The sequence below is a fragment of the Fusarium subglutinans genome (genome assembly GCF_013396075.1).
Source record: "Fusarium subglutinans strain NRRL 66333 chromosome Unknown NRRL66333_c0000029, whole genome shotgun sequence".
Taxonomy (NCBI): Eukaryota; Fungi; Ascomycota; class Sordariomycetes; order Hypocreales; family Nectriaceae; genus Fusarium; species Fusarium subglutinans.
The window spans coordinates 24,007-45,300 of record NW_023502092.1 but is presented as its reverse complement, the minus strand read 5'-3'; the positions used below and the strand labels follow the sequence as shown (position 1 = coordinate 45,300).

Genomic DNA, 21,294 nt, shown 5'->3' with positions numbered 1-21,294 from the left:
GGGTGTTCTAATCCCCGAGAACGGTATCTTCTTGATGCGATAAGATACAGAAGCAAGAATAGATTTATCTCAGGTTTGTGAACGGCGAGTCGTTTAGATACTCTTAATCATCTTGAAGATAAAAGCACCAGCCTGGATCATCGGTTCAATGTCGAAATTCAGGGTGTTTTTATCTTTCATTGCAGCTTAAGGAGTAAATAGAAAATGAAAAGATGTGGCAAACTTTCGAGATGTTCCCAAATGCACCCAACTGGAACTTACTCCAATAAGATAACCAAAATGCGAGTTGTCATTCACCCAGAAACTCCAGTCAAGTAGAGCTCAGATCACATTTCTACTCGTAGACTATCCAAATTCATAGATTGACAGTAATTTTAGCACCGGCAGACCTGGCAAAAGGCATCTTCATTTGTGAAGTTTGCTTATTGTGCTTTGCCACGATGACCTACCCGAGACCCGATGTATGTATGGTGCCCTATATGGGCTTTCATCGGCGGAGCCGCGAGACGCCCCGTAAGTCGCGCCCAGGTTAGAGGAAGGATAGTTCAGAGAGCCTTGAAAAAGTCATTACTACTGGAAGATTACATAATAGATAATTTTCTCTGAACAAGGCCATTGTACAATGAGTTCTTTCCCGACCCTCATCTCATGTTCAAGAGGTCTGATGTAATTACCTCGTCCCTGATAAGCGAAGCCCTTTCTCACCCAATCATGTCCCCGCGATAAGCCAAACTAAAGCCAAGATCGCCAAGTCCCCCAGAAGCTTAACCAAGAAACTGGGCACAATCAGCAAAACTCCAATTGGTCAAGTTCGTTGCGTGCAATTAAGCCTCGTTTCTGGGCGCCGTCATCCACGAGACGAAAATCAGGGCATTCGAGGCCTTGGCTGCGTATTAAATGCGAAATCGCATGTGAAACGGGAGCTCGCCGTGAAATTAAAGTTGCGTTGAGGGTTGAGTTGTTCAACGCTTGGGACTTGGCGTGGCTCGACGCTGACGTACTCTGTTCTTGGGCGTCATCTTGGTGTTTTATTTCCAGTTGCTAAATTTCTTGCAACCCCCCTCTGAACACGATGTGAAGTTGTTCTTGTTCCATTGTTCAGATCTTCCCTGGTCAATTCCACTTCACTCAGTCCCTGCAATGGCAGAGTCCAACCCTCATCGAAAATCCATCGTAGCCGACCATCCAATCCGTACATCCAACAACATCCAATACCTAACCGACGACGAGATCTCCGAATTTCTCGACGATCTCGACCACAATAACGATGGCTTCATAAACTACAACGAAGTCGAGCGAAAGCTCGATCAAGAGCACGCCGAGCTAGTCCCTAAACCGAGCGCCCACCACGTCATACAGCGGGACCATACCGAAGATGACCGTGCGCGCCATCAGTTCCTGCGCAGTATGATGGGCTCCGACGCGGAGAAGATCCCGAGGGATGAGTTTGCCAAGATGGTGAAGGAGTGGAAGATCCCCTCGTTGAAGCAGGCGAAGAAGGAGGAGGATGAGGATAAGAGCTACATTAAGCGTTTGCCTGGTTGGAGACGAATTCGCTCATACTGGGCTGTCCATGGGCCGGAGATTGTATTTCTAGGAGTCGTTATTGGTATGCAGTTCGCGTTTGGCATCTGGCAATTGGTCAAGTACCAGACCACGCCTGGATATCGTGAAGCCTTCGGTTGGGGTGTCGTCATGGCCAAAACTTGCGCTGGTGCGCTGTATCCGACGTTCTTCTTTCTGATTCTCAGCATGTCGCGATACTTTTCGACGTGGCTGCGCAGGTCGTATCACATCTCGCGATTCTTCAACTGGGACTTGTCGCAGGAGTTCCATATCCGAATCTCTTGTGTTGCGATTCTGTTGGCGACGCTGCATGCCATTGGCCACTTGACTGGATCTTTTGTGCACGGCAGCGATCCCAAGAATGAAGACGCTGTCGCAGAAGCTCTTGGTCCAGACATGGTCCCCCGCCCGTACATCGACTACGTCCGCTCGCTACCAGGCTTCACGGGAATTACTGCCCTCGGCCTCTTCTACATCCTCTCACTACTTAGCATTCCCCAAGTTCGAAAATGGAACTACGAGATCTTCCAGCTGGGCCATTTACTCATGTATCCCATCATTGGTCTGATGATGGCCCATGGCACAGCCGCATTGCTCCAGTGGCCCATGTTCGGATACTTTCTCGCCTTCCCAACCCTCCTCGTTCTCGTTGAGCGCGCCGTCCGTGTCTGTCTTGGCTTTCATCGCATCAAAGCCACGATGAAGGTTCTTGACAAAGAAACCGTCGAGATCACTGTCGTCATCCCCAGCGAGCGACTCTGGAAGTACAAGGCTGGCCAGTACATCTTCCTCCAGGTTCCCAAGATCAGCTTCTTCCAGTGGCACCCATTCACCGTCTCTTTCTGTCGCGGCAACAAGATGATGTTGCACATCAAGACGGACGGCAACTGGACTGCGAAGCTTCGAGAGCTCGGTGGTGAGTCTGGGGAGTCTGAGATTGAGGTCGGCATCAATGGGCCGTTTGGTGCACCTGCCCAACGATTTTACGACTTTAACCACTCAATCATCATTGGCGCTGGTATTGGAGTAACTCCATTCTCCGGCATCTTGGCTGATCTGCAGTACAACGATGATCTCGATCACGGCGGTCCGAACCACGAAGTAGACCATCCTCGCCATGACTCCGATGTCACTGCTATTTCTCCTGAGCACCGCGCTTCAGCATCAATCACTAGCACGGATGCTGAGAACAGCGACAACGTCCCTGAATCTCCAACGAGGCAAGGAAGTGTTGGCCCCGACCTCATCAACAAAGAGAAGCAGCCCCAAACCGACCGCGCTGCCACTTTTGCAGATGACTATCGACGCGTTGACTTCCACTGGATGGTGCGAGACCGTAACTACCTCCTCTGGCTCTCAGATCTACTCAATGATGTATCAATGAGCCAAGACTGGCATCGCGAGCATGAGGTCCACCCTCATCTCGACATTCGTATCAATACCCACGTCACAGCGAAACGCAAGAAGCTCACAACCCACGTATACCGTTGGCTACTGGAGATGCATCGTACAGATGAGCACCCAGCCTCTCCTCTCACCGGTCTTCTCAACCCTACGCATTTCGGAAGACCTGACTTCGACCAGATCTTGGATGAGCATTATGAGGAGATGCTCAAGTTCAGGGCCAGTAAAAGGAGGAACAGACGGGATAAGGAAGATGAAAACTATCAAGGAGACGAGGAGCTCAAGGTTGGCGTGTTTTACTGTGGTGCGCCTGTTGTTGGAGAGATTTTAGCGGACAAGTGTCGCGAGCTTACGTTGAGAGGTTGGCAAGATGGTAGTAAGCTGGAGTACCACTTCATGATCGAGGTGTTTGGATAGATATGATCTTGTAATATGCATGAGTACACGAACAAGGACTTTTCTTTATGAATACAACGATGGCTCCGAATTCGGGATGCAATGGGCAGCTGCAGGACAAATAAGCATTCGTGACGTTCTACGTCTTGACTACCTAACCAATGCTGTTCAAACAACCTTTGAAGAACGTGAACAGGCCGGTGACTTTAGACAGGCTAAGAACGCGTGCAGTATCTGAAGTGGTATTAGTATGAGCTAAGGGTTGGAACATCGAAGACTCACATAAGTCAGGCCGAACAACAACAATGGCGCCTTGTTCCGCGTCGATACCATATTTCGAAAAGGCTTGTCCGCAGCCTAGCATGTATGGATTTGTATCATCGACAAAGACCCGGTGAACATCTGTCGGAGGTCTTGTTAGTATATCACACGTCAACGCAGGGCGATTCCCTTACTTCGCAGATTATATGGACTTGTATGAGGGAAGAATACTTCCGGTAGTTGGTCGATCTCGATAGTCTTTCGCTCCCCCTTGATAAGAAGAGTATGGCTGAAAACCTTATCCGACGGCTCTCCAGCAGGGGTGAACATCTTGCTGAGGTTACCAAGCTCTCTGGCGACCTGAGGAGAGGTTAGTTGTTGAAAAAGCTACGAAGTTGGAATACTCACCTCATGCAATCCCTTTCTCGCGAAATCTCCAGAGCAAAAGGTCAGAACATGCCACCGTCCATCTGCAGCAAGGTTCTTGTTCAACTGCATCGGCTTTGTATCAGATAGTCTCACAACAGGTGCGCTTGGGAATCTCATCCCGACAGTCAATCCCGACGCAATACTGTTGTCACCTTCATCCGAACATGTAAGAATGGAAGGCTTGTACTTGGTAGCCATACCAGCTGTATATCGTCCCGCCTCGACAAACTTGTCGCGAAAGTCCTTTGCTGTGATGCCATTCGCTTTTCGGTGTTCGGATGAGAATAGCTTGCTGAACGAGCGATCGAACTCGATGAGTTGTTGAGCCGTCTGCTGTCTCTCGAGAACATATGTCTCTAGCACTGAAGGTGGTGCTCGGCCGGTGAGGACATGGGCCATCTTCCATCCGATGTTGAAGCCATCCTGCAGACTAACGTTCATACCCTGCCCAGCCTTGGGCGAGTGAGTGTGACAAGCATCACCAGTCAGAAAGATACGATGGTCCTTGGTGAAGTGATCCGCGAGACGCTGGCCAATGACATAAGCAGACCACCAGACCGTTCGGGCGATGTCGATATCGAAAGGGTGAAAGATTCGCTTGACTTTGTTGATGAGGTCCTGCTCGGTGACGTCGCGAGCCGAGGTTCCGGGAAGTTCGATGTAGAACCGTACAAGTTCGTCGCCTTCTCTAGGAATGATCATGAGGTTTCCGTCGTTTTTGCTCTGAAGCATGGCCTTTTTGCGGATGTCGGGGAAGTTGGTGATGGGGTAGATGTCCATGACGCCCCAGACGGAGTCGCTTGAGTCGCCGACCATTTTGAAGCCGAGAGATTTGCGGACAGTGCTGTGAGCGCCATCGCAGCCCTGTTCGCAGTCTGTAAGAAGAGTAACTGGAAAAGCTGAGGGCGAGAACTTACAATGGCATATTTTGCACAATACTTGTAAGGCTCTCCATTGCGCATGGTGACAACCTCAACAGGGTACTCCTCATCATCAACAATCCTCACACTCTCAACCTGAGAATTGTACAAGACTCCACTTGTTCCGTTCCCCCTCAACCTGATGATCTCTTGTAGCATCAAATCATTGATTCTAGCTTGGTTGAGAATGACATGCGGTTGGTGACTCAGGCCCTCTTCTGTATCATAAGCAAGATCTTTTCGCACAAGCCCTTCATTACCCTCAGGTGACCAAAAGGCTACCTCCATGACATGATACGCCTCTTCCAGAAGACGCTCAGAAATACCCAAGTTCTCAAAGATCTCGACAGTGCGACACTGAACGCCGTCTGCTTGGCCGATCTCGAGGGGGCCTGGGCGACGCTCGAGGATCTTGAAGTCGATGTTGAAGCGGGCGAGCCAAATTGCTGCTGTGAGGCCAGCGGAACCGCCGCCGCAGATGATGACTTGGACTTTTTCGGACTCCATTGCTGATTTGATGCGTTGCGATATTATTCCATGATCTCGTTCATTCATTATATCTTCATGGCGTACACTGGCATGTTGGTGAACGGTAGTTGGTCCAGGTGCATGAAAGTGGAGCTTCCGCTGGATTTCCACGGCAGATCTTATCGGCATCCGAGTTCCACGGAATCAGCGGAGCAAGGGAAATAAGCCCGGATCTTACTACGGCAGCCTCGGGGAGCAAAAAAACCCAGACCTGGATATAGGGCATCAAAAATAAACTCAGTAAAAGATATCCTAAATTTAGTAAAGTTACCCTAACTTTATCCCAAGTTACCTAAGCTTTTTTATTATTTAGGATCAAGGTCCTGAGTATTCTTTCCTCCCCTAGGGCAGCCACCCACATTGCTATGTTAGGTGGGGATGGAGTAAGCAAACACAGGGCGAGAACGGGCGTGATTTCACACTCACTGTGAGACCACCAACCGATATTTGGAGCCCCAAGAACTACTCGGAAGTTGCTTTTCAAGTGACTGTTTCCCGAGATTTATTGTGGTTTTCAAGTAGCCATCGTGTTGCAAACATGGGAGATGCATTCAATGATTTGCGATCACACGTTCAATACTGCATGGTATTGCCAAGCTTCGATCGTTGTTGGAAATGAGGTAGAACTTGTCAAGTCTAGTGGCAGAATGCCGGACGATCATGTCCGCGAGAGCTATCAAAGATACTGGTAGAAGTTGTCTAAAGTTCCTCCAAGAGCGCACCCCACGTGTCTCTTCCCTTCCCCGATACGAGAGAGAATCATGGTCGAGTGAGGATTGCAGTCTGCACAGCCGTAGATTTGAAGAATCGTGAGGTGTCGAAGACGGTCAAGGTGCTTATATGTCTCTCTTTCGCGGTCAGGTTATCTCGCCCACTTGTATATCTCAATCTTGAGGACAATTCGATTCGGTAGACCACATTGTTGGGAGGCAGTGTCGAGTCTGCAAACGAAAGGCCCTTAGTAAGATTGAGAGAAACCTAAGCTCGAAAAGTGTGCTGAGCAACGCAGCAGTAAGACTCGGACGGTCGTGGTCGGGAAGCAGCAACGGTAGTCGTGGCGATCGAGCGAATAGGTTGGAGGTCCTTGATGGAGGTTAGCGGTTGAGCCATGAGCGGGATTTGACACAAAGAGGACTTACAATAGTCTGAGCTGGAGCCGGTCCAGACCCGAACGATGAGGGTGTTGGCAAACACAGGAGGGCTTGATGTTCTTATGTGTTGCCAGTCGGGGGTTAGTCGACCACTCTGGCGCTGCGCATCGAACCGTGGAACATTGACTTTCCCAAGTGACACGAGCCACCGTGTCCTGCGCCTCACATTGTGTTCCTAGCAAGACAAAACAGCTGAAGGCGGCAAGGTACGATGGAGAAATAGAGAAGCGCCTTACTAGTATGTAGTTCCTGGCAGGGATAGGCTCTCCCAGTAAGGAGCTATGTGGGTACGTATCCCCTGTTTCCCCTTCGCTGCCAGGCCCCACGCAATGTACGAGCAATTCTATCGCAAATCCAAGCCCATAAGTACGATGTCCTGCTACTTTCTGGTTCTGTGACGCTGTTCTCTTTGCAACGCCGAGCTGATCCAATGGAAGTTCCTTTCCCCCAAGACCGCCCGTAGACCACTGGGATTTACCCGCCGCTTTGGTTACCACAGTTATTACCGCGTTTCGACATTGACATCGCCATTTGCGCTCTTCATCTCATGGGAATCCCCTTGCGGCATGGCTTGCTGACACTGCATCGATCAACGCACCAGGAGAGCCTGTTCCGCCACTGCGACTGCGATTACCACTGGGCCACGATCAGTGCCATTGGAAAGCTCAAGCATCAACTGCATGTTATTGTGACCTGTAGCATAGTTAGGCGTCAATGAGTCATTGGCCCTCGGTGTGATGTTTGCGATCAAGGCATGCATTGCAAGTTGTGGGAGTGATCAGGGTGAGTGGGGCGACTGTTCAATGATCTCACACTGCTTCCAGGCAACTGCTGAAAGCTCTGAGTTGCCTGACAGGTACCTTGATGCTGATAGTTCCATGGAAAGAAGCTAGAAGCCTCGAGAAGGACCTGCGCGATGCTTGCATGTCAGTGGTCTTGATGAGAGTGTTCTCGGTGAGGGGGAAGCCCGGAAGATGGCGGGGTGCAGTGAGTTCTAGACCGAAGTGGTTCACAATCACAAGCAGTTGCTGGGGCTAGATTGGGTGCTCTAGCTCTCACTGTTAAGCACGCTCTTATGGTTCATCTTCGTGCACAATACTGGGTGTTCTCATGATTGTTCGACGGTTAATACTCTCTTTGGAAGCACGAGCAAGTAGCGTAGGGCACTATCATAGGATACAAATGTGTTCTCCAGCACTAAGGGAACAACAGGCACGTTATAGTGCTAGGCCAATGTGAAACATGTTGGATTTTGCTCCTCGGAGCCAAGGCCAGTGAATCGAGGCTGGGGTGACCGTTCTGTAAACCCCGGATTCTTCGAACACAATTGTTGACATCCCACGCATGCCACTTGGCAATCATTCCACCTTTCCTCAACGTACTAGGATGCTTCATTCCGCGGCTATCATGAAAGCCCGAGCTTGTACAAAGCGGAGTGAAGCTAGAGTGTACTCTTACTAGTCCTGTTGGCTACCTCAAACTTGATCTCGATGCATATCACGGGATGAATGGCCTCCTCCAGGACCGCCTATGGTTCAACATTAGTCGTACCATTGGCAAAATATATGTAGCACATAGAGTGATATGCATCCTGGCCGCCACAGGTAACACGAAGTAACATTGTGCACTGCGAGCTTGAACCACTGCCAGACAGATGGTGGAGTCACAGCAGCAGCGCACGCACAGTCCAGCCGTCCCTATAAATTTCGTGTTTCTCCCTCAACCTCTTCCTTCACTCAACCTCCTCCTCCATCGACACACTTCCTCCATCAACACACTTCCTTCATCAAAATTCCTTCTTCATCAGAGCGCCCTTCCATCCTTGAGTTGCGGGCGCAGCGCATCAATCTTGCCAAACACAGCAAGCAACTGTGCGCTTTAACTCAGCGCCATTCCTTGCACCTGAGTCCTGAGGTAAGTTGCGTCAGATTTCTCATGGTCTTCTCCCATCCCCATGGCTTCCCATCTTACTGCCCACTCGCGTGTTGATTCATGTTCCCGTCTCCCCTTCTTCTCGCTTCCTATCTTTTTCAGTTTGAGCCGGCGCCCTAGACTGAGGCACAGGCTCTCGTCACCAGCAGGCATACGCTCACGATAGCCTCCAATATCAGTTACGTGTTATGCTAACGCAGTCTTCGACAGTTTTCCGAAACAAGAATCGATGAGCTCCAAGGCCAGTGAGAAGAACGACATGGCTGCCGAGAAGCCCTCCAAGCAAGCTGGGGAGATTCTCTCCAAGGAGGTAAACGGACGGCGTTTTACTTTTCGCTTCCGCGATAGCGATGGCTCTTTGCGTCTAACGGATGAGCGTTGGCTCGACGAAGACGGAAACTCCATTGAGTGGTGGGAAAAGAAGTCTCTTCTACGGGATTGGATCTATGGTCGCATGTCTCCCGAAGAATTCGATACTCACTTTCCTTACTACTGTAAGTTCAACGTGTTAAGAATCTTGTATCTGCTTTTGCTAATTATTAACAGCGGGTAGTCCTAAAGAATGGTATAGGATCGAAAAAGAAACACATGCGATGCCGCAGCAAGAAAAAGAACCTTCTGAGCCTAAGGAAAGTGATGAGACCTGCACTCAGCGTTATGCAGAGCGCTACGGCGATGGCAGTGGTCTCCCACTTCGACCGGGCATGGGACCCCCTATGACCGACGAGGAGTTCCAGGAGTCGGAGAAAGAGATGTCGCTTATACGTGATCGTGTTCCTGGCCACATGTCCGCCGAAGAATTCGATGCCCGCTTTCCTACTTACAGTAAGTTCCATCAGTTAAGAACCTCGGAACTCGTTTCTTGCTAACTGTTTACAGCTGGCCCGAAATATGAGTTTAGTCGTGAGAAAGAGGACGCATCTGACGTCCGATCTTCACATTCCGGTAAGTTCATCTCTACAAGGATCCTGAAACCTTTCGAGACCTAACCACCTACAGATGAATCCTATGACGAGTGGGGCCCAGAAGCATATTTTCAGGTGATGGATAGCACGGACATTATGCTGCGCCACGAATACTATGCTTGCCTCTACGAGGATGATGGTGACATTCCGCGTCAACCGAGCATCGGACCCTCCAAAGCTGAGGGAGGTCTCGAGGAAGAGCCGATGAAGGAGGATGACAAAGAAAAGCCCCGCTACGCCCAGCACTATGGAGATGGCAGTGGCCTCCCGCTTCGACCTGGGATGGGACCACCTATGACTAAGGAAGAGCAGGAGGAGTCATGGAAGGAGTGGCAGGCTGAGTCTAAACGTCTCTGGAACATGACCGATGAGGAGTTTTACGCGCAGTATCCAGAATACAGTAAGTTTGCGAATCTCAACCCTTTGAAATACTTTACTGACTGCCTTCAGAGGCGACAAAGGATCACCGCTTCGCTGAAGGAGAAGCCGAAGAGTGGTCGTAGCGGGAGGATAAAAAAGAAAATCCTATATATGCCTCCTACTATGGAGATGGCAGCGGACTTCCCCTCCGACCTGGTATGGGACCTCCTCCGAATGTGGAAGAGGACGAAGAGTCGTTGAAGAAATTGCGGGCTGAATATGATGAGATCATGAACATGTCGGAGGAGGAGTTCAACGCCGAGTTTCCGGAATACAGTAAGTTTGTTACTCTCGATTCTTCAAAGTAATACCGTACTGATTTATCTCAGAAGCTCTGAAGGATGAAGAGTTGCTGGAAGGCAACGATGACGAACAGCCCCGCTATGCCCACCGCTTCGGTGATGGCAGTGGTCTTCCCCTCCGACCTGGTATGGGGCCCCCCAAGACCAAGGAGGAGTTCGAGGAAGAGTATAAGAAGATCGAGGCTGAAGAGGATAAGATTTTCAATATGTCTGAGGAGGAGTTCAATGCCAAGTTTCCGGAGTACAGTAAGTTCACCAGTTCACTTCCTTCAAACTAATATTTTGCTAACAGTCGACAGAGGACATGCCGAAATACTCCTGTACCGACCATGAATCGTGGAGAATCATGGAGGAGTGTGACAAAGCTGAAGGCCGGAATCATTTTGAAGGAAAGGAGTGATTGGTACATGGAGAAATGATCAAAGCACAGCCTGAAATTGTTCCAGGAAAGACACACTGTGGGTTGACACATCGGAATTTGATTTCAATGACCTGTACGCCGTACTGCCAGTATGCGAGGGTCATTGAACGGTCTGGGGAGAAAGGCTTAGCGGAAAGACCATTAGGGGTCAATCAACCTAGTATAAAACAGACAACCTTTCCCCCGTTCTATGTATTTCCAAAACGTTATTGACATTGGACTTCTTCTAAAGTCCTTCTCCGTATCGATTTACTAAATTTGTCATTCATTCACTAAATAACAATGTTTTCATCAAGTTTGACAAGGAAATGCTTCAAAGAGACATCATACCAGCTGTTGGCAGAATGTTTGGGGTAACTCAATGAGGGTGAGACCTGAACCAAAACCATAACATTGAGCAAGTAAATAGATGCTGCTGAGTATAAGGTGTGAGCTGAATCTAGCGAGACGGGATGTGGTTTCTGAATAAAGGAAACTGGACTTTCATTGGATAAGAGGAAGCCTGGAGCCCTGAACTTGATCCAGCGAAACAAAGCCTAAGCTCTGGGTCTTTCGTCTATCATCCTCACTGTGGAATACGGTGACTCTCCATGGGCCTCATTATACGCCCGAGTTCCGACTGCATCTTTTCTTGTCTTGGCTGACATTTTGTGGCTTCCAGAGTTCACTGTATGCCGAAGAACTCTGTGACGTCGACTTCCTGTGTTTTGTGCTGCTATTGAGGATGATAGAGCTTTGATAGAGTCAGATGAAAGAAGGGAAGGTATTGCACCAGTTGGCTAAAAGGACAGAAAAAGAATGGTTTGATACCCAATAGGATACAAAAAAGCACTTACCGACTCTGATATTCGGGATGGAAGAGACAGACGACCGACTCTGATAGTGAATATCGAAGAAAGAGTGTCGAGCAAGATGGCAAGATTGACAGGTGGGAATATATCGAGTGGCACGTGGGCGATGTCGAACCAGCTATCAAGTCCAATGTCAAGATGAAAATTGAAGAGTTGACACTAAATGAATAAAATGTCGATAGGCTTTTGTTGACTGTGGACATCGACTGCACAAGGTGTAATGGAACCAAAAAGTGTGGTAAGTTTGAGAGTAGCCCCGATGGTATTTATACCCCTTGTGCGGCTTTTGCATCTCGGGCGTGGGGCACCCTAAAACCGCGTCAACAGTCGCGTTCTCCTTGGATTGCCAGTGGCAGACTCTGAGCATGTCATGTGATGGGCCAGAGCTTGTTGCCTCATCGCCGGTCACGTCATCCTTCGCGCTTCTCTCGCGTCTGCTCGGCCTGAGGCTATGCCTAGCGCTTGGACCGGAGTCACAGGCCGGAGTTCTGAGCCTATGATAGGCTCTTCAACTCCGCTGCGATCATTCACCTCAGTCCCGTCGTCACAGCGACCGCCTGAGGCTGCAGTCACGTCCATCCGGGTCCCACCGCTACGTCCATTTGGGCCTCGCCGGTGGAACGCGTTCCTGCTGTGGTACAGAAGGGCGGAGTGACTAAAGACGAAGAGGTGCGGGTGTATCGCGGTGCCAGGACTCGTGTTTGCTGTCACTAGGTGATCCGACCAAGCACCCGCAGATCTTGGCCCCGAGGCAGAAGCAGGAGTTCGAGACAACAAAGGACAGGAAGAATGGGTAGTTTTGAGTCAAGGGGTCTTGTAAATATCGTCCTAAACTCTCCTAAACTATCCTTAACTATCCTAAATTATCCTAAATTATCCTAAAGTTGCTAAAACCGTCGGTGCTTTAGGATCGTGAAAACTGGTTACTCGGTGGTCAAGATCATGCCCAGCTCATTCACGTGATGGCTGGAAATTCGCTAGCGTTCAACAAACCCACTGAACTAAAGTGGCATGGATGTGTCGTGTTGACGAGTAGCATTACATGGCAAGAGACATGGGCACCTTGGATGGGTTAGAGCAGATCGACGTGAGTTGTCAAGCGAGAGCCGCATCTGTCTCGATGGCGGCTGATGTAACTTGGCCCCCCGGGATCATGTCACTGTGCACCCTTGCGTAACATCATCACTGCATCATGTTTATTCTATTTCTCGGATACGGGTCAACTGCGGCTCGTATTCGAAAGGGCTCGTGTTGTGGTTACGGTGTTATCTTCGCTGTGCTTGGCAACTCGGTGTGGGCTGGCGGCAGCTCCGTCTCGGTTGGTTTCGATCGGAGGGAGGGAAGTATTTGTTTCGCTCGTCAGTACACGCGTGTCCTATTGATCGTAATCACGGTTGCGGTCGCGGTCGCGGTCGTAGTCGTGGTCAAGATTTCGCTTGATGTCGATTCTCCGCCTGCAAGACTGTTGACTGTAGTCCGACAACTGTACCATCGTTCGACAGCAGATCCAGACTCCAAGTGCGAAACTCGGTGGCGAAAACGCTGCTCATTGTTCCCCAGTCTGGGATCTTCGTTGTCAGCATGCACGTCATCGACCTCAGCCTCGTAGCTGTCCCTGTGTCTCTTGGCCATTTGACTTCGATTTCTCACCTTTCATCCACTCCGTTTTCATCGCAGCGGCGGCAGGACAATTTTCTCGTCTTTCGATGCCGTACTGCTTGTGATGTTTAGATGGAAATGCGAAAAGGAAAAGAGCTGGGTACATCAAAGATCAGGCTCCGAGACGCAGCGCGGGGAATCAACTGAACCTGTTCCCTACCGCCACATACCTTGTCCTACCCCGAGCTGACCACTGTGACTGTACCTTGAGATTAGCAATCAATATCACTGAAACGTATTGGACAACCAGGGTCACTTGGTGGTACTGACCCAAAGAAAAACATTCCGTACAGTGAGATCTCAGCGTAACATTCCAATACATCAAACACAGTCGCTATTCACCTGTGACCCATCTGCTCCCAGCAAATCCCCCAGACCGCGACATTCCTATGCTGTCAGCCCAAGTCACTGACTCCTGCGCTTTGAATCCTTCTCCTACGGGATCCGACAAAGCAACATTGCAAACCCTGTACCTCCTTGCCCCGTCCGCTTTCCCCTCAGCCGAAGCTCGAGAGAGGTTCTGATCATTCAGCTTCGCCCACAGCACCGTCGTCCCCAGCTTTGAACGCCGCCCCCGATCCCAACCGACGATGTCTTCTTGACGCTCCTTTCTCCGAAAACCTCGTGGTGGTCTCCGTGGCGAAACCTCCGCGTTGAACACTATAGTAGGAACCATCGGTGGTAGTCTTCGTCAACGACGAGAGCCTGATAATAAAATGCCTCAACACTTGGAAAAGGCCTCACATTATGAGGTCTCAAGAGCCCTTGTTCCGTTGAGCTTGCACTTTGTCTCTTCACTTCTTCATTCTGACCAGATCCCTTGTGAGCCCCAGTTCATTTCCCTGTCTCCTGTTCAGTTCACTTCGACGATTGCACCGCTCTCCTTGTTTACATTGCGTAACCACATCGCTTCTTGCCCGCCTGTACCCTCTTCGTGGCTGCCTGCTGACCCAAATGCCACGCCGTGGTCGCTTCTCAAGGCTCCTTGAAACGGATCCCTCCCTCGATCGAACGATTTCTCGCTCTCGACACTGTCTTCACCTTCGTCCCGTTACCAAGACTCACAAGAGGCTTCAACTCGTACTACCAGAATGCCAGGTCCTCGCCGCTCCCAACCAGCGCTCTTCGACACCACTGCAAGGCTGTCTGGCGTTTCAACGTCGTGACGCCGATCGACGCAAACCGAGTCAACAATTTCTTCAAAGCGGCGCGTTTCTTCTCTTAATGGCCACTTCATTCTTAATAAGAGTTCCGCCGGTCGCGCTCAAGTCACGATGACATCGGACCCTTCGACAGATACCGCAGAGCCGAAAGAGCACCTGGCAAGATCTTGGCCAAATCCATGCCATTCGCAGCAGCGGCGGTCCTTGATACGAATAATTCACGACTTGCGCAGTCATTGCTCATGCGTTGGGCTTCCGTTCCGTATCTGCTCTGAAGTCCGACGACGTCAAAGACCAAGGAAGCTTCTCGGACTCCTTCTTTGATTTGTTCCGACAAGCGATCAGTGAGGCAATTCGCGACTGCCTGTTGTTGTTGTAGTTCGCCGATACTTGTCAAGTTGCGATGAACACTTCACTGGCACTGTCCCAGCGCGCGTTTGTGAGAATGCTATGCTATTGATGGTCAGTTGTGTTTCGACAAACTACTATCGTGACATTCCTTGTCGTTGTCGCAGTGATTCAGCAATCATACCCAGAAGAACTGCCCAGCTGTGGCTGTAGTTGAAGCTGTCTACCGAGCTTGGGTTGCCAGGTACAACTGCCGCTGCCGACTCGTTTATTGCGGCGTCCGACTAGCCATGCTGAAAGGTCACAGCACACATGGCATGATGCAAACGCTGTAGCGGATCGAGTAAACCTGTTCCGGAACTCTTCGACCACTGCCACTCGACTTACATCGGGAAATAACGAAGTCTCGACCGATCACGATGACAGGCAAGTTGCTTGGCTGACTTTGTTGTCCAGTGTGTCCTTCTGCGACCACCAGAAACTGCGAACCTGTCGGTACAGGAATGCGACCGAAAGTATAACGACTACAACCTCACCCCGATAAGCCTGCAATTGTCTGGGCCATAAAGACGGCATCGTCACTATGGTCAAGCGCCAAAATTGTAAACGCTCGGGCCGACTTTGTTATTGCCCCCCAGTCAAGCCAGTGCCATCGGGCCGTGTTTCGGACGACACTAAGAACGATCCCGCGCTCGAGACTATTCTCCACATCCCGAACCCTACACAAGATATAAGGTGGGAATTTGATACTGCTTGATCTCCCATGCTCTGAGAAATATCCGAACACCAAAGAACAACCCTCCAACCAATCGCCATGACTTCAAACTCCGAACCCCCGAAAGCCCTTCCCTCCATCCACCGCTTCATCACTACGCATGACTCGAGCGGCAAATCATGTTACTCCAAAGACCTCGATGAGCCGTTGAACTTCTGGAAGGTCAGTGCAGGCGAGGGAAACTCTGCCGACTTTGAGCTCGGCTACGTCACCGAAGGGCTACCCGTACCACTGGCAAACGACAAAGACCTTTCAACATTCAAGGAGGCCTATGCCAACAAACAGAAATCAGGACTGGTAAAGCATGGCGGGACCATCTTACGATACTGTGATATTCCTCCAGGCTCAAAGTCGCAGATGCATCGTACCGTCAGTCTCGACTACGGCATTCTTATCAATGGCGAACTGGAATGTCTGCTGGACTCGGGTGAGGCTCGGACGATCCACCCGGGAGATCTTGTGATCCAGAGAGGTACAAATCACCAATGGTTCAACAGAACTGAGCAATGGGCTAGGATTGTGTTCATCTTATTCCATGCGGCGCCGGTCGAGATCAATGGCCGTGCATTGGGAGAAGACCAAGGAGGAATGGAGCTGCCTGATTCGCATTAGATTCCTCTCAACAGAGTGCAATGAGTGCACAGTTGTTTCTCTGAGCCCCACCTGTGCTCCGATTCATGAAGATGTATACACAGCCATTTGTGCGACCGGTGAGAATATATGCCGTCAGTCTAACTTAACTCACTAAAAGACCTCCCCGTACCCTCGCGCATTAGAGGAACCCTACAGACATCGCTTGGATATTGTGTGCAAGACCAGCATCCGTGTATCGAACTTCTTGCTAAGGGAGACCGTGAAAGAACGGCTCCAAAGTAGTAAGTGCAGCTGACGTCGGTCTTATAACTTCTCAGATAGTTAATATGTCGTGCCTAACTTGGTAAAAAAGTCTTCTAAAGAGTATCCTAAATTATCTCAAGTTATCCTAAATTTATCCTAAACTTATATAAAAACTTCAGGAGTGTAAAGAGGGTTTTAAAATCAGTAAGCACTACTAACTATATAGTTTCACAAAATATTCTAATATCTATTTACTAAACGCCCCTGACTGCAAAAAGACTTTACCTTAATGACTTGGGCAGATAGTCTGGCTTCCTCCATCCACAAAGTCGCAAAAGATTGCAAGCTAGTCACCCTTTCGGTATGCTTTTGTTTTAGTAGATAGTTACAGTTTATTCACATTAGGTCTTTAGTTTCCATACGGACGGTCAACGCCTCTTAGAGGCTTGATAAAGTGGTACATGGAAGGCGACAACAAGTCTCGCGACCCCATCGTGAGGTACCTCAAGCTCTCACTATTCAAGAACGCTCAGTCAACTCAGCGAATCATCTCACGAGGGTATCAAGGGTGTCGAAGATGATGTTGGAACACCGAACACAAACCAACAATGCTTGGCTATGGTCCACGCGTTTGTGGTAAATCATGGCGATCTGGAACAGTGGAAGGATTGCGAGCTTGTCCACATGAAGATCCGAGACGCTCTTGTAGAGCTGTATCCGGTGCTGGTCCATCTCATCAAGAGTAGTGTGTTATGCGGTTTTCCAACACCCAGCAAATACCAGCTCTGCTATTTCAGCATCATAAACCCAGAAGCACAGCGTACCCAAGGTGTCAGGCCCTTCAAAGATCACCACCGTCTCAAGCAACTGTGAAAGTCGGGGGTTATAGGGGGTCCGTTGACTTTGTCCAATCAGAGGGCTAGCTGTAGTGGGCTGGGAACAGAGGAAGAGCTATGATTGGTCCGGATCAAATAAAGCCCGATTTCCCGTGCCTTAGAGGTTAAACGGCGATGGCGTTAAGAGGGTGAAAAGGAATTGAGTCAGATCATATTGTGCGGAGCGGATACCCTAGATTACTACAGGCAGCTAATAAGACTCCATTCACGTGGTCTCATTATTTAGGAGAATAGGAACCCCTGGCGAGGCGATCACTGCTTAGCCCTCAACTCTGAAATCAGAATCTTTCTCAGTGTGGGGACCAGCATGGGGTCGTATCGTCCAACTGGAAAAAGGCACCGTCGTGCAACCGGTCGTAGCCAAGGTCAGAGCACCAACCAAGGCAGTCAAAGCCATGAAAGAGATCGCCACAGCATGGGAAGAGCTTGGTTTTGTGTGTTACTAGGTTGCGAAAGATGGTCGGTATACTTCGGTTGGAGTAATCTTCGGTTGTTGGTGAGAGATGGGAAGGTGAAGATGTATAGAGTGAAACATGCAGCGTAAAAGAGAGAGGTCAAAGTAGAAACTCGGAGAATCGGTCCATCAGTTGAAGAGTTTCCTCTTTATCATATCGGTCAAAGTCAATTGTCAAGATTTATTCTTTTTGCAAAGAGAGTAAAATCCAAGTTTCATTCTGATGTGTCTTTAACGTGGAAGATTTCCATCCAACGGTTCCTGGCTGCTGTCAGATCAATCTTAGCTGCCTCTGTCTTGATGCGGTCTGCACGGAGAATGACCTCCTCCTTTAGCCTCTCCCACTCAACGGTCGACTTTCCGTTCCGTTTTTTAATCTCACCATCGATGTTGACTGTATCGATATCCTTCACTGAAGAATGAAACACGACTGACCCAACTGGATCGCCAACAGGAGTATTCTCAATATCGTCGCAGCGAATGAGAACAAGGTCTGCTTTCATCCCAACTGTAATGGAGCCGATGAGATCTTCCATTCTCATCACCTCTGCACCTCCCAGCGTCCCCATTCGAAGAACGTTTGCTGTCTTACGGTTGATGGATAGTGGAAACTCTTGTTCGTTTTCCTGAGCTCGACGAGCCTGTAGTGCGAGCCGCATCTGCGCAATGAAGTCATTTCCTTGATTGGATGTAATGTCTATACCCAAGCATGTCCGACATCCGCGGTCAGAAGCTTCGAAAACTATGGGAAATCCCATACCCATCTGTAACTCTGTATCTGGCGTACCGAAAATGGAAGCAACTGACTCCTTGATCGCCTGGAGCTCACTCTCGGTGAAGGATGAGCCATGGCTGAAGACGAGGTCTGGGCCCATGATACCCTCATTTGTGAGATTCTGCACAATTTGACGTCGAGATAAGTCGTAGGGCCCCATAGCGATATGCATGGTAATTATGCGTGCTCCAAGCTCTCTCGACTGCTTGATCTGCGTGATGGTGTCTTCGATGGGCATAGATTCTGGCTCATCTGGAGCTACACCGAATGTGAGAAGCTGCTGAGCTGGATCGTTCTGGCCAAAGAATTTGTGCCTTATCCTGGCAGCATCGATCAGCCGCGACGCTTGAGAGAAGCATTTTGGATCGAGCTGATCGGGCAGAGGCGGGTTGGCATAGAAGCCATAACAGAATGTTCCTCTGATCCCAGCGTCTTGGAGTGCCTTTACAGCTGCATCGGCATGATCTGGCGAGTTGATGATATGGCAGTGCTCAAGAACAGAAGTCACGCCATTGTTGATCAGACTCAATGCTGCAATATAGGTAGACAGGTAGACATCTTCAGGTGTATATAAGCTTCCATAAATGGTTCGCATATTGATAGTGTAGTCAAAAAGTGACCAGTCCGTTGCAACACCCCGCAAAAGTTGCTGCCACATATGATGGTGACCATCGACAAAGCCAGGCGTAACGATGCATCCTTGGCCATCGATGACGGTGACATTGCTTTCGGATGGGTTTGGCAAGGCTTGTCCAATCGCAACCATTTGGTCATCTTGGATGAGAATGTCGGAGTTTGCAAGGGTACCATTCAGTGGGTCCACGGTCAATACCGTCACATTCTTGATGAGGATGAAGTTTGGAGATGATGTATGGGACATTTCGAAGTTATTCCTGCTAAATTAATGGTAATAAAACTAACCATTTCCCTGTAAGCATTGGGATTATCTCTATATGTGATCAGGCCTATTATAAGCGGACACAGAATGAATTATGAGTTGGTGTAGCGTGACCCCGTCTCCAACGCCGAGTCCGAGGTCCGAAGCTCCACTCCAACAGACTCCGGCCCGAACGGACATCACGCACGACTTGAGGAAGGATTGCGCCGGCTTACCTCAGATGACGTAGATCTTATGTAAATGCTATATGAGTTGTCGGAGTGATTTCAGGCTCATTCCTTTGAAAGTCTTTTAAAACGTCCGTCGCTGCTTGATCTTCTTGGATTCTTCCCGTATTTACGGCACTAACGTGATTGCCGATTGCCGCTCCCCAGAATCGAATACGGTCGCAAGAGTCTACAATCATGGTTCAATATCCATTTCCGATACCAAATGGATCGCCATTCCCTATATCAAACATTCCGTTCGGTATTTTTCACACCGAGGATAATGTAAGGAAATGGAATACTCAATAAAGCTCGGTGTTTGCTAATATTACTCCTTGTACAGCTTGATCCGCGACCGGGCACGGCAATCGGTGACCATGTTTTAGACCTTAGAATCCTCATCCAGAACGGCCTGCCCGTAGATAAGTCCGTGAAAGAAGCACTGGAATCGGTTAGTTATACTGAAACTGAGAAGAGGCATAGTAAATCTGGCTAATATAGAGATCTACTGGACAGTCTTCACTGAATGCTTTTGCTGCGCTCGCAGCTAATGTACGCAACTCTCTTCGAAAGGCCATTCAAGAGGCTTTGCGAGATGAATCTTCCATACTCTACCGAGATGATACCGGTGTCATCGCAGCCGACCAAGTCACAATGCATGTCCCAATGAGGATTGGTGGCTTCACGGACTTCATGTGCTCGCTAGAGCACGTTCAAACCGTATGTCAGGCTATTTTACTACCATCTTACTACACTCTGACTCGAACATGATAGATGGGCAAAATGGCAGGATACAATGAAGTCCCTCAGAACTTCTTCGATCTACCAGCAGCATACAACGGCCGAGCATCATCCGTCATCGTCAGTGGCCAGAACGTAACGAGACCTCATGGTATCGTTCCTGGGCCGAATGGCGCAACGTACGCTCCCAGCCAGAAGTTTGACTTTGAGCTGGAAATGGGCGTTTTCATCTCCAATCCAATCAAGTATGGTGAACCGACTCCAGCGTCAAGAGCTCGTGACCATATCTTTGGGTTTGTACTTCTGAATGACTGGAGTGCTAGAGATATACAATTCTATGAGATGGCTCCGCTGGGACCATTCAATGGTAAGGCCACAGCGACAAGTATTTCACCTTGGATCGTGACGGTTGAGGCGCTGGAGGAGGTTGGTGCACTACTGACTACCGAAGATCTGGGTTTGAGAGGAGGAAAGAGCACCACAATACCGTTTCTTCAATGTCAAGATGATGTCGCAGTAAGGGTTTCTACATCATTGTCTCGTAAGTTCTCAAAAATATCAGTGACATCCTAGACTCCAAACTTTCTAAGATACAAAACAGGAAACGGAGTTACCGAAGACCTGCTCGGAAGATCTGATCTTAAACACCTCCACTGGTCTCCATTTCAGATGGTAGCCCACCACAGTAGCTCTGGATGCGGTCTGGGAACTGGTGATTTGCTCGGCACTGGTACTCTCTCATCCAGCACGGAGCAGATCAAAGAATTTGGAAGCCATCACGACCCAACTCGTAGATCAGGATGTTTGGCTGAGCTTGTGTTGGGTGGCACTCGGCCTTTCACCTTAACAAATGGGTCTGAATTGGTTTGGTTGGAAGACGGCGATGTTGTTACTATGGAAGGATGGGCTGGTTCGGGAGATCGTGTGATAGGATTTGGAAGGGTATCAGCCAAGATCTTGCCCGCCAAAGAATTCCCTTGATGCACCCTCTGGGCA

At 49.4% G+C, this 21,294-nt stretch overlaps 6 protein-coding genes across 6 annotated transcripts; 4 read left to right on the top strand and 2 right to left on the bottom strand.

Moving 5' to 3' along the window:
• Nucleotides 1–1,140: 1,140 nt before the first annotated feature.
• Nucleotides 1,141–3,387, top strand: FSUBG_3339 (Superoxide-generating NADPH oxidase heavy chain subunit C; the record flags this gene model as incomplete). Its single annotated transcript, XM_036681209.1, has 1 exon — nt 1,141–3,387. The coding sequence occupies one exon, from the start codon at nt 1,141–1,143 to the stop codon at nt 3,385–3,387; it is 2,247 nt and encodes a 748-aa protein (XP_036540991.1).
• Nucleotides 3,388–3,520: 133 nt separating this feature from the next.
• On the bottom strand, nt 3,521–5,483 carry FSUBG_3338 (phenol 2-monooxygenase; the record flags this gene model as incomplete). The annotated part of the gene is made up of 5 exons (XM_036681208.1): nt 3,521–3,600; nt 3,649–3,768; nt 3,822–3,987; nt 4,036–4,920; nt 4,974–5,483. The coding sequence occupies 5 exons, from the start codon at nt 5,481–5,483 to the stop codon at nt 3,521–3,523; spliced, it is 1,761 nt and encodes a 586-aa protein (XP_036540990.1).
• Nucleotides 5,484–8,846: 3,363 nt separating this feature from the next.
• On the top strand, nt 8,847–10,674 carry FSUBG_3337 (uncharacterized protein; the record flags this gene model as incomplete). Its single annotated transcript, XM_036681207.1, has 8 exons — nt 8,847–9,081; nt 9,134–9,412; nt 9,467–9,532; nt 9,587–9,952; nt 10,003–10,051; nt 10,109–10,248; nt 10,302–10,520; nt 10,574–10,674. The coding sequence occupies 8 exons, from the start codon at nt 8,847–8,849 to the stop codon at nt 10,672–10,674; spliced, it is 1,455 nt and encodes a 484-aa protein (XP_036540989.1).
• Nucleotides 10,675–15,530: 4,856 nt separating this feature from the next.
• Nucleotides 15,531–16,103, top strand: FSUBG_3336 (cupin domain protein; the record flags this gene model as incomplete). The annotated part of the gene is made up of 1 exon (XM_036681206.1): nt 15,531–16,103. The coding sequence occupies one exon, from the start codon at nt 15,531–15,533 to the stop codon at nt 16,101–16,103; it is 573 nt and encodes a 190-aa protein (XP_036540988.1).
• Nucleotides 16,104–17,893: 1,790 nt separating this feature from the next.
• On the bottom strand, nt 17,894–19,333 carry FSUBG_3335 (5-methylthioadenosine s-adenosylhomocysteine deaminase; the record flags this gene model as incomplete). The annotated part of the gene is made up of 1 exon (XM_036681205.1): nt 17,894–19,333. The coding sequence occupies one exon, from the start codon at nt 19,331–19,333 to the stop codon at nt 17,894–17,896; it is 1,440 nt and encodes a 479-aa protein (XP_036540987.1).
• A 422-nt stretch (nt 19,334–19,755) lies between these two features.
• Nucleotides 19,756–21,279, top strand: FSUBG_3334 (fumarylacetoacetate hydrolase; the record flags this gene model as incomplete). Its single annotated transcript, XM_036681204.1, has 5 exons — nt 19,756–19,842; nt 19,901–20,008; nt 20,059–20,277; nt 20,332–20,839; nt 20,900–21,279. 5 exons carry the CDS (start codon nt 19,756–19,758, stop codon nt 21,277–21,279), a joined length of 1,302 nt encoding a protein of 433 aa, XP_036540986.1.
• Nucleotides 21,280–21,294: the final 15 nt, after the last annotated feature.